The sequence below is a fragment of the Rhinatrema bivittatum genome, chromosome 9 (genome assembly GCF_901001135.1).
Source record: "Rhinatrema bivittatum chromosome 9, aRhiBiv1.1, whole genome shotgun sequence".
Classification (NCBI taxonomy): Eukaryota; Metazoa; Chordata; class Amphibia; order Gymnophiona; family Rhinatrematidae; genus Rhinatrema; species Rhinatrema bivittatum.
Window position 1 is genome coordinate 40,930,638 of NC_042623.1, and position 12,669 is coordinate 40,943,306.

General features: G+C 43.7%; 1 protein-coding gene across 3 annotated transcripts in view; it reads left to right on the forward strand.

The window, feature by feature from the left end:
- The window catches only part of GSAP (gamma-secretase activating protein), a 113,610-nt gene extending 105,291 nt beyond the window's left edge, over positions 1 to 8,319 (forward strand). For all 3 annotated transcript variants that reach the window (XM_029615706.1, XM_029615705.1, XM_029615704.1), the window contains one exon: positions 8,097 to 8,319. In XM_029615706.1, the coding sequence (XP_029471566.1) occupies positions 8,097 to 8,185 (89 nt within the window). In that variant the 3' untranslated portion in view covers positions 8,186 to 8,319. The remainder of the gene's footprint in view (positions 1 to 8,096) is intronic.
- Positions 8,320 to 12,669: the final 4,350 nt, after the last annotated feature.

Sequence of the window (12,669 nt, forward strand, 5' to 3'; positions counted from 1 at the left end):
TGTGTGCTTATCTGCGTGGGTCGGAAGTGCCCTTTTGCTGGCAGATGGGATGGATCTTTAATCCTTTATTTTAAAATATTTCTAGGCTCTGGACGTCTTACACTACAACATACATATATATAGTTGCTTATATTAATTTGTTGTGTACATTGCTCTGTTTTACTAATGTAATAAGCTAAAATTCATCAAGAAATAATAAACATAATCATATTTCAAAAAATGAACCCCAAAACAAGACTTACAAACCCCTAGATAAACTCAGAGAATGCCATTTTGAAGTAAAAAGGTTGTCTGCACCTTTTTAAATGGCTTGGAGCAATTCATCAAACGCAGGTCCCACTGGTAGTGAGCCCCACGATGTGGGGCCAGCTATGGAGAAAATCCTCCCATCCGTCTTACAGAGATGTGTGTGACAAATGGATGGTACCTTCAGAAGACTTCTTTGAGATGATCTCATTTTTCTGGGAGGATTATAGACATGCAACAATAGCATTCATCCATGGCAGTGGATACAAAAAAAAATGCAATACTCTGTTCTGTTCTCCATGAGACTGGCAACCAAAGCAAATCTTTTAATACTGGCATAGTACGCGTTCCTTTATTAAGCCTGGTAATTATCTATGCTGCAGCTGCAAGGCACATAAAACATTTGTTGGTAAGCCAATATATCTTGACTTACAGTAGTTTAGAGATGGCAAGATTGTGGCCTGGACCACTGACCGAAAGTCCTTTCTCCAGAAGGTTTTTCAAAAGCCGCAATAAATGTACATTCTATAGTAATCTGCCTTAATTACTGACTTCATCCGAGGAACCATGGATAGCTCGTCATCAAGAGTAACACCTAGATTTCTAACTTGAGTTGCCACAGGAAGAGATCCTATGCTTGGTTGACCTCTGCAAGATCATCACTTCTGTCTTTTTCAAATTTATGGCTAAGCAATTATCCATCAGCCCCCTCTTGACTGATGAGACAGATGGAGACTGACTCAGTTCTTTTAGACCATGATGACAAAATTGGATGTTGTCAGCATATATGTGGAGACCCGTGCAGAGCCCAGCCAGCAACTTACAAAGGACAAGATAGATGTTAAGGGAAGCTGACAGGGCCCGAGCAATGCGGGACCCAGTAGGTAATAGAATACCAAGCAGAGACAGTTCAGCCCAAGAGAAATTCTATGAGATTTTTCAGTAAGATAAGAATTTAACCAGTTCAGTACTATTCCTGCAGTTCCATACTCTCTCAACCTATACAGAAAAATACTGTGATTAACAATATTGAACACCATGGAAATAAGAAAGACAAGGACAAAATGTTGATCACAATTCAAACCCCTCCTTAAAGGTATTGATACTCGACAGCAGCAGCACTTCCATTTTTAGACCCTTCCAGAATCCAACTTGGAATTGAGGTAACTGCTGATGCTCTTGAATGCACTCATTTATCTGTATAAGATCAGCAGCCTCGGTGTGGATAGGAATAACTGGGCAGATTAGATGGTTTAGTTGGTCTCTTTCTTTTATATCATCAGCATCTGGAATGAGGAAAATGGCCAGACCAGGATCCAATTTTCTTTTCAAAAGGCACATATGCTCTTAAAATTAAACTTCTGCCATTAATAAGCTTACTTTAATTATTTAGCAAACAGTGGAATTCCTCACCTGCCAATTTTCTTACTTGTCTTTTATCTGTTTTGGTGAGGAGAGGGTTAAATTAATGTTATAAGTCATTAAACTGGATATACATTTTGGAATTGTTAAAGATTGCAAAATCACCATTTAATGATGAACCAAGGACTGTATATCTGCTCTTGTGACCTCCTCCCAGTATTGTTGGGGTTCTTGAGTTGCAAGAAGTGGACGTTGAGTGGTGATTGAGCGTTGGGTTCTTGCCTGAAACCTCCATGAAGAAATTGCTGCAGACTTGCATTACTGTTTAGTCTGCAGGAGCAGTATTGGAACCAGTTCATTGTCCTCCTCCAATGGGAGTTTGCTGACTTTGCAGTTGGGAAAAGTAAATCTGCCTCTGTTTGAACTTTCACTTCACATAGCAGTAGGCGTTAGACTTACACTTAGAGCCATGTTTAAAGATGGCGTGCCAGGAGCGCACACATCCTGTAGTCCCAAAAAGTGGATTTTCTGTATCCTCTAAACCCTGTGAGTATATAAAATTTGCATTTCAAGAACGTGAATAAAGAATGAGCCTTGTCTTCATCGGTGTTTCCTTCTACAGGTGGCCAGATAAACAAAGGCTCTTGTCTTTCAGAGAACTCCAAAACAAACAGTTCATCCCTGCAGATTTCATTACCAGATACATGAGCCTGTGGCTAGCCAATCTGCCATTTTATTATAGTTTACTGTGATTTTAAGTCTGGTGAGCTGAGAAAAGTTACACGTAACAGAGTAGCATAATTGGTGATATACAGTGCATTCAGAAAGTATTCAGACTTCTTCCACATTTTGTTACATTACAGCCTTGATATGCATTTTTCCCTCCTCGATCTACACGTAATATCCCATAATGACAAAGCACATTATTAAAAAAAAAAAAAAAAAAAAGAAATATCACATTTACATAAGTATTCAGACCCTTTACTCAGTACTTTGTTGAGGCACTTTTGCGGTGATTACAGTCTCAAGTCTTGGGTATGCCTCTACAATCTTGGGGATTTTCTACCATTCTTCTCTACAGATCCTTTCAAGCTCTCATAGGTTGGATGGGGAAAGTTGATGCACAGCTATTTTCAGGTCTCTCCAGAGATGTTCAAGTCCAGGCTTGGCTGGGCCACTCAGGGATATTCACAGACTTATACCAAAACATTCCTGCATTGTCTTGGCTGTGTGCTTAGGGTCTTTGTCCTGTTGGAAGGTGAATCGTCGCCCCAGTCTGAGGTCCAGAGTGCTCTGGAGCTGTTTTTCATGAAGGATCTCTCTGTACTTTGCTCTGTTCATCTTTCCCTCAATCCTGACTAGTCTCCCAGTTCCTGCAGCTGAAAAACATCCCCACAGCATGATGCTGCCACCATCATGCTTCAACGTAGGGATGGTATTTGCTAGATGATGAGTGGTACCCAGTTTCCTCCAGACTGATGCTTGGCATTCAGGCCAAAGAGTTCAGTCTTGGTTTAATCAGACCAGAGAATCTTGTTTCTCAAGCTCTGAGAGTCCTTTAAGAGCATTTTGGCAAACTCTAAATGGGCTATCATATGCCTTTTACAGAGAAGTGGCTTCAATCTAGCCACTCTGCCATAAAGGCCCGATTGGTAGAGTGCTGCAGAGATGGTTGTCCTTTTGGAAGGTTCTCCCATCTCCACAGTGGAACTCTGGAGCTCTGTCAGAGTGACCATTGGGTTCTTGGTGACCTCTCTGACTAAGGCCCTTCCCCCCCCCCCCCCCCCTCCCCGATTACACAGTTTGGGTGAGCATCCAGTTCTAGGAAGAGACCTCATGGTTCAGAACTTCTTCCATTTAAGAATAATGGAGGCCACTGTGTTCTGTGGGACCTTCAGTGCTGCAGCAATTATTTTGTACCCTTCCCCTGATCTGTGCCTTAACACAATCATGTCTCAGAGATCTAAAACAATTCATTGGACTTCATGGCTTTGATTTTTCTCTGACATGCACTGTCAACTGTAGGACCTTAAAATAGATAGGTGTGTGCCTTTCCAAATCCTGTCTAATCAATTGAATTTACCACAGTTGGACTCCAAACAAGTTGGAGAAGCATCTCAAAGATAATCAATGGAAACAGGATGCATCTGAATTCAACTTGAGAATCATAGGAAAATATTTGATTCTTATGTAAATGTGATATTTCAGGGTTTTGTTTTTTTAATTAATTTCAAAAATTTCTGCAAACCTGATTTCACTTTGTCATTATGGGGTATTGTGAGTAGATTGAGGAGGAGAAAAATGCATTTTCATTTTAGAATAAGGCTATAACATAAGAAAATGTGGAAAAAGTGAAGGGGTCTGAATACTTTCTGAATGTACTGTACATTATAAGATTCACACATCAGAAAAGGGTATAACTATGTAAGAAGGAAAAATGTGTCCCTTCCACCATCCCACCAAAGTGAGAGTTAGAGACCAGATCTCATTTCCTTATTCCAAAGGGCTGAGCGGGTGAGATTTGAATAGATTTTTAAAACAAAATGTCATAGCCTGGGCATCTTGGGTTTTTACTCTGGAAAGGAGTTTATCCACATACATCTTAGCCACCCCGAAGTTCTTTTAGGCTTGAAACAGCCACGAGAAGCATGTGCTACAAGCACAGTATTGTAGAGGACGCTATGTGGAAGGCTGTACAGGTGAAGGATTGCTTTCGGCCACACGTAATGCTAGTTCTGCTCACCAGAGGAGGTGAGCACCTCTGGTGGTTCCTCCTATATTACCATTTCCCTATCAATTGGTGTGCCTCTGGGCTCTGTCCTGGGCACTCTCTCTTCTCTTCTCACTATATGCGGATTCCCTTTGTACTCTTGATTTCCTCTCATGGCTTTCACAGAAACGGCGGCAGAAAAGTACCAAATGGTCCATCCAGTCTGCCCAGCAAGCTTAAGGTAGTTACTGCCACTCTGTGCAGGTTAATCCCATATTTCTCTTAGGGGTAGTAACTATCGCTCTGTGTAGTTATCCCCACACATTATGATACCCATAAAAATTTCAGCTAGAATTCAGACAGTGTTGCTTGACACACAGTCCATTGCTTTTTCCCCTTATGTTTGCATATCAGTTCTCCACACCGTAGAAGTTGGGGCCCTTTTGCTGGTGTCTGAATCCAATTCTCCTTTTCCCCCTGCCATTGAAGCAGGGAGCAATGTTTCAGTTGCATTTAAAGCATCAAGGTTTATTAGTTAAGGGTAGTAATCTCCATGCTTTCTGCTAAGGGTAGTAACTACTGCACCAGCAATTTATCCCCATGCACGCTTTTCTTCATTTCCTTTAGGACTTGACTGTGAAAGCAGTCCTGTGCTTTTTCCCTTATGCCCGAGTATCAGTATCCCAGACCATAGAAGTCAGGGCCCTCGCTTGTTTGAATTCAATTCCTTTTTTCGCCCCTGTCGTCTAAGCAGGGAGCATCTTGTTAAGGGTAATAACTGCTGAACCAGCAAGTTACGCCCCTGCACGCTATTCTTCATTTCTGTCTTCTAGCCGTCTAAACAGGGAGCAATATTACAGTTGTATTAAAAGCAACAAGGCTTTTTGGTTAAGGGTAATAATCTCTCTGCTAAGGGTAGTAATCGCCGTGTCAGCAAGTTACCCCCTGCATACTTTTCTTATTTCCGTCCTTTAGCCTTTAGAGTTCCACAGTGTTTATCCCATGCCCCTTTGAATTCTTTGACTGTTTTGTCTTCACCACATCCTCCAGAAGGGCATTCCAGGCATCCAACACCCTTTCCGTGAAGAAATATTTCCTGACATTTGGTTCTGAGTCGTCCCCCAGGAATTTAATTTCATGACCCCTCGTTCTATTGTTTTCTTTCCAACAGAAAAGGTTTGAAGTTCATGCATCATTGAAACCTTTCAGGTATCTGAAGATCTGTATCCACATCCTCTCTTCTAGAGCATACATATTCAGATCCTTCAATACCATTTTTATGCTGATGACTCCCAGATCTACCTTTCTACACCAGAAATTTCACTAGAAATCCAGTCCCAGATCTCAGCCTGCTTGTCTGACATAGCTGCCTGGATGTTCTGCCACCACCTTAAACTCTATAGATCAACGAAACTGGTAACCAATATGGTATAGATGTGCAAACAACAAATAAATGAACCACACTTGTGCCACCTTAAACTCAACATGGCCAAGACAGAGTTCTTTATTTTCCCCCCAAGCACACCTTTCCTTTTACTCCTTTCTCTGTTTCTGTGGATAAGACACTCCATCCTCCCTGTCCCATCAGCCCGTAACCTAGGAGTCATCTTCGACTCTTCTCTCTCTCCTCCTCTGCGCATATCCAAAGCTCTGCTAAAACAAGTCGTTTCTTTCTCTGTAACATTGCCAAAATCCATCCCTTCCGTTCTGAACACACTACCAGAACCCTTATCCACTCTCTCATCTCCTCCCGCTTAGACTATTGCAACCTGCTCCTCACAGCTCTCCCGGCAGGCCATCTCTCTCCACTGCAATCTGTCCTAAATTCAGCTGCGCGACTTATCTTTCACCAAAGTCACTATGCTCCCATAACCCCTCTTCTGAAAGTCACAGCATTTGGTCCCTATCCACTCCCGCGTACAGTTCAAGCTCCTGTTTCATATCTACAAATGCCTTCACCCTGCAGCACCTCACTCCCTCTCCTCTCTTATCTCTACACCCCTCCTCATGCACTCCGCTCCTCGGATAAGTCACTCCCATCTGTGCCCTTCTCCTCTACCGCCAGTTCCTGACCCTGCTTTCCACCTGGCTGTGCTGTCTGCCTTAAATAATCTTCCTGAGCTGGTGCAACATGCTCCTCCTCTCACCGTGTTTAAATCCCTTGTAAAGACCCACCTTTTTGAAGCTGATTTTAAATCTTTGACCTGATTGTCTGCTTTAGGCCTCATTAACTAACTTGCTTTTCTTTTCTTTCTTTTTTAACCATTGTCTTGCTTTGTGAGATACCCCAAGTCTCCTGTCCTGTATGTTTGTCTTATTAGTTGGAAAGCTCTACTGAGCAGGGACTGTATGTTTTGTGTGTTTGTACAGCACTGTATATGCTGTGTAGTGGTATAAAAATGTTAAACAGTAGTAGATAAACAACTTTCTTCTTCAGGTCCAGATCTAGAAAATGATGTCCCCATTTTAGGATTTTGGGAACAAAATTCAAACCATTTTACTTGGGTAAAGATGCATTTACTCTCGTAAAAATGCAGTTTGGTTATTGCCCCCCCCCCCCCCCCAATATGGGTAAAAATACAGCATGCGTACTTCCCCCGTTGGATCAGTCGAGGGAGTGAAATTATGCTTGGAGATTTCCCTTTCAGATCAATGCACATACTTTCCGGTACTTTGGATCTGCTCTACGAGGAGCTTTTTCCTTCTGAAAATTAAGTTTGCAGTCCTGAGAGTACAGAGTTCCTGCAGGATTGCAAGCCCTGGGGCCAGTGGCAAAATTGTCCTCAATGTAACAAGGGGAGACATGCCTTTCACTTCTAGCCCTTAATGTTTTCTATGATGATTGGACGTTGATTTGTTCATTAGTTTTAAATAAATAATCTAAAGTAATTCCCTCTGCCTCCACACCTCTAAATGCCCTACTAGACCAGCATATAAAGGTACCTTACACACCCCCTCCCCAAAGACCCTACCGCCTCCTCGCCACGAAAGAGTGAGCCCTATCGATTGCTGGACCCACCCTCTGGAACTCAGTGCCACCAGACCTTCGTCTTGCGCCATGCACACTAAAATTCAAAAAGAAACCAAAGACATGGCTATTTAAACAGGCGTTCCCAGATTAAGTGTTCCCCCTACCTCAATCCCGGCACTCTCCCCCCCCCCCCCCCCCCCCCCAGCTTCTCCTTTGAACCTCCCGTCTATTCTAGCTAGTTATATTTGTAAGGTGACCCTCAAACGATTTTATCCTCCCCGCAAAATTTTTTAATGGTAGTTGTGCAATTATTATGAAGTTATCATCAAGTTATATTTGCAATGTTCTTCTCAGTCTGAGTTATTCCCCCTCCAAGTTTATTGTACCCTGTTTCAATGTATTTCTGTTCTAGTTTCCATGTAAACCGATATGATGTTCACACGAATACCGGTCTATAAAAGCTTTTAAATAAAGTATTTCCACTCCTGTAGGATGTGATCTTGGACAGTTTGATTACCACCAATAAATTTGCAGAGTGGGTAAATCTGTGGCTGCCTTAATTATATATTTGTTTTAGATAAATGCTATATTAAGATATTGCTATTTTGATTGTGTATAATACTTTGATATGATTGATTTTATGATTGTAAATTGCAAGCTTCAGTTTAATAGCAATTAAATGTATATTATAAATAAATATTTGTGGATTTTAATGTATAGATAATGACTAAATTGAAGATATTTATAAAGATTGCTGAATCGTTTTTTTTTTAATAATACTCATCCTTTTTAAATCTCTCTCTCTAGCATTAAATCCCTTTGAAGAAGATAATGTGGACATGAAGTTTGTGGAGGAAACAGCATTGAAGCAAACCACAATACTTTTGGGTTTATAAAAGCAATGGAATATTTCTGGTTTTTTGGGATATCTATTCCACTTTATATGTATATATGGACACTTAACAAGCAAAAATGTCAGATGCCTAAATCTTCTTTTTTTGTTTTTACAACTAATGAAATTGTATTCTGATATTGCCTTATTTAATATTAGTCATTATGTAAATGAAAATATATTTTTGCATTCTTGAAACTTGTAAAAAAGAGTTGGTTTAGTTAACTGGAAAACAATCTAGATATGATAGCACATCTCTCCAATTTTAAGCATCTGGGGCTGCAGAAAAATGTAAATACCAGCAATTAGCAAACCCAAAAGATAGGGGCAAGTTGATGGCAGCACTAAAGAAAATATTTGAAGCCATAGCTGGGAATTGGAGGAAAGCTAACAAAAAGATGGAAAGTCAGCAGGAGGATGATGCCGGAATTAGGGCAGGAAACCATAGCACCTCTGAAGCAGTTTAGCAAGATATGGGATACCAAAGAAAACGGAACCTAATATGATGATAGTGTTAAAGAAAACAGCTTGGGTTAAGGGCACCAGAATGCATTGGTTGTAACATTTGACTGCCTCTGTTGACCTTACTCATACCAGGCCGCTGCTGATGCTGCAGGTCACAGCACACCGCCATGCCAGCTAACCCCGACATCTGCTTCCCTCTGGCACATGCACAACCCGCCGATATTTTTAAAGGCCCTGCAGTGGGAAAGTGTTCTTGGCACCATCTGATGACATCACCAAAACCTGGCTATTTAAACCTTAGCTCGTAATCATCCGGCGCCTCAGCCACAGGTCCTCCTGCGTTAGCTGGTGTTCGTTCCTCGTCTGAATCTTGCACCTCATTCCTGTTGTCCCAGGTCCTGCCTTGCCCTCCTGTTCCTGCTGTGTCTTGCCTTCCTGGTCCTTCCTTTCCTGTCTTCTGCTCTTCTTGTTCTCCTTGAACTGATGTCTCATTGCCTTGATATCGACACTGCTTGCCACAGCTCTTGCCTGGATACTAACACTGTCTGACCACTCCTTGCCCTGAACCTTGGATGCTCTTTTCCTGTGGCCGTTCTCCTAAGGCCTACCAGCTTCAGAACCCAAAGGCTCAACCTGCAGGGGAAGTGCTTGGTATAGGCGAAGCCTCTTTTTCAGACATAGCAGCGGTGTGCCTACCTGCTGACTGTGTAGCCTTGTAGCATCAATTCCGCTATAGCCCAAGGACTCGCACTCCATGATAGTGGTACAACAGACTCACAGGGGAGGGGGTGGGGAATACCATTACCAGCTGCAAATAAAGAGAACACACAGAAACATGAGTTATGCTGATTTATTCAGTTTACTAAAGAAATGGGTGAAAACAGATATGAGAAGCACATTGAGAAATGTAGAGACACACCCATGAGACAGAGAGGTTCTGGAGGCAAGTTTAGGAGACTGAAAGGCAGAACCTTCAGGGTTATGTCCTCAGAAATACACCCAGGATCTCAGAAGCAGGCTGACATCCAGCGTTTCACGGCCTGGATGAGACAGTGGTACAAGGAGGAGGACTTTAGATTCACCAGGAACTGGAGCAGGAGGATCCTAAAATATCCTTTTTTTTATTGCCAACATATGAAATGTTCTGAATGTTGGAATGATGGCTTAATATAGAGGAATTTGGGAAGAAAATACTTTCTTGTCTTTTTTTTGTTTTTATGATTTGACCATTTGGTTACACATTTTTTTGACCATAATATAAAGGAGGTTGTAGTTTAATCCGCTTTTCAAGAAAACGGTTCAGTTCAGTTTTATGTTTATAAACTAAAGGTGTGATTACTGAAAATGTAATTGCTTCCTTGTCAGATTGCAATTATACATGATATTGTGTTTCTCACATATGGGTGACATCACAGGATGGAGCCCAATCACGGAAAACTTCTGTCAAAGTTTCCAGAACTTTGACTGGCCCCTACTGGGCATGCCCAGCATGGCATTAACCCTGCAGCCAGTAGGTGTCCCCCTTCAGTCTTCTTTTTTCCGCACAGCAGTAGCCTCGTGGTAAAGGAGTTCTGAAGAGATTCCTGACAGGAATTTTCATCGCGGAATTACTAAAAGTTAAATTGCCCCACGGGGGGTCCCTCCTCTAACTTTTCTCAGTCTGTGGTACTCCGTAAGTTTTTACCCGTCTCCCGTAGATTACCATTGAATTTGGCTGTCGATCGTACCGCGGTTCGATTTTTTTTTGCCATTGCGTCAGGGTTTCATCGGTGCCCGGACTGTACCCGCACCATGTCTATCACAGACCCCATAAAGTCTGTGTAATGTGTCTAGGATGTGAGTACGATGTCTTGACCTGCACCAAATGTGCCCTAATGACACCTAAGGGTCACAAGGCCAGAATGGAGAAGATTGAACTTCTCTTCCGTGCTCAAACCCCGACTCCGTCCATGGCATAGCCATCGTCAGAACCGGCACAGTCAACTTCGCGCCAACATCGACCACCAATTGGTGACCGACCGGCATTGACGACTTCTTGGCCATCGACAACCTCTATTTCCCCTCAGGATCGAGGGGATCACAGGGAGAAACATCGCCATCGAAACCGTAAGACTCTGACTATCGAGGGAGCAAAATCATCGACCTCGCCATCATCTGAGCCACTGTCGAAGAAACCCCGTCCAGGAAAGGCACCGACCATTCCTGCGACCGGATCACAGAGGCAACCCTCACCCGATCGGGGATCGGGAGCCGTGACTCCGCCTTTAACGGTGGTCCCTCCGGCTATGCCTCTGCCTCCTTCTGTTCCGGAGCCCGGGGCTGCTTGCTCCAGGTCTCCAAGAAGATCTGGACCGGATGGTTCAGGAGGCCATCGACAAGGCAATGCAACGACTCCAGGTTCCTCCGGCACAGACACCTGTACCGATAGCAGAACCGAGCTCTGACCCGATTCCAGCAGCTCTGGCACCGCTGCTATCCAGGATGGAAGCGCTTATGGCCGCTTTTCCACTGATGGGTCCCGGGTCTCCGATGGCTCTGATGCCCTCCCCACTGACAGCATCATCGGGAGGAGAAACACAGTTTCGCATCCCTCCATCGGGAGTTCTGCCTCAGCCACCTCCCTGACTGTCTCACACTCTCACATACACATCAGTCATCTCCCTGAGCAGTCACTTTCACTGTCTCTCACATATACACAGATACATCAGCTCTCTGACCAGTTTCAATCACACACATGCTCTCAATTAAATACATTCTCTCACTTAGTCTCTCAATCACACACTCATTCTCTCACTTACACACAGGCAGGCTGGCTGCTTCTCTCTTTCGCTCACACACTTCCTCTCCCCCCCCCCCTCCCCCAAGCTCAAATGGTAGCTACAGCAGCCTCCTCCTCCAGCCCCCGCAGGCCATGAAAGAAGAAGGCTCATGCTGCTGTCTCCTTTCATGATTACTGGCTGCTTCGATTGCTCGGGGGCAATGCTGCTGCTGCTGCTGCTGCTGCTGCTACTTTTCCACGCGTCACGGCTCTTTCTCCTTCCCGCGTACTGCACTGTGTATCACTTCCTGTCACGGGGGGGGCAGGTGCGGGAAAAAGGAAAGGCTAGCCGCAGGTGCCACAGCTGCTTCTAGCACACTTGCCATTCCCACTGGGCTTGAACATGCTGATAGCCTAACGGGAGCAGGGAAGGAAGAGCATCAGGAGAGAGCTGGAGCACGCGACACACTGGTGTGTTGCGACACACCGATTGAGAAGCGCCCTCCTAGAGGAACGGGTACTGCTCCTTATGATACCTGGGGTGATGATACCTCAACAGACTCCGATGATTTACCTTCTCCCACTGAGAGTTAGGAAGCGTTCTCCTCCAGAGGACCTCTCCTTTATAAACTTTGTGAAGGAAATGTCTGAATTGGGTCCCTTTCAATTACAGACGGAACAGGATGATAGGCATCAAATGATGGAGTTGCTCCAATTCCTGGATGCCCCTAAGGTAATCACCTCTATTCCCATCCATCAGGTCCTTCTCGATCTCCTCAAGAAGAACTGGGAACATCCTGGATCAATTGCTCCAGTGCACAGGAAAGCTGACACTACCTATTTGGTGCAGTCAGCCCAAGGTTTTCAAAAATCACAGCTTGATCACCACTTGGTCGTGGTAGAGTCTGCACAAAAAGAGGTCAAAGCCTCACTCGTCTGTTCCTCCTGGAAAGGAACAGAAGTTCCTAGATAACATTGGTTGCCGAGTGTTCCAAGGGGCTGTGCTCATCTCCCGGATTGCCGCCTATCAGCTTTATATGACCCAATATAACAGGGTCCTTTTTAAGCAGATACAAAACTTCTCAAACTCTCTGCCTCAGTGATTTCAAGAACAATTACAAACCCTAGTAAACAAGGGTTTTGAGGCAGGAAAGCATGAGATTATAACATCTTATGACATATTTGACACGTCTACCAGAGTGTCTACAGCTGCTATTTCGGCGAGACAGTGGGCCTAGCTCAAGTCTTCTGACCTTCACCCAGAA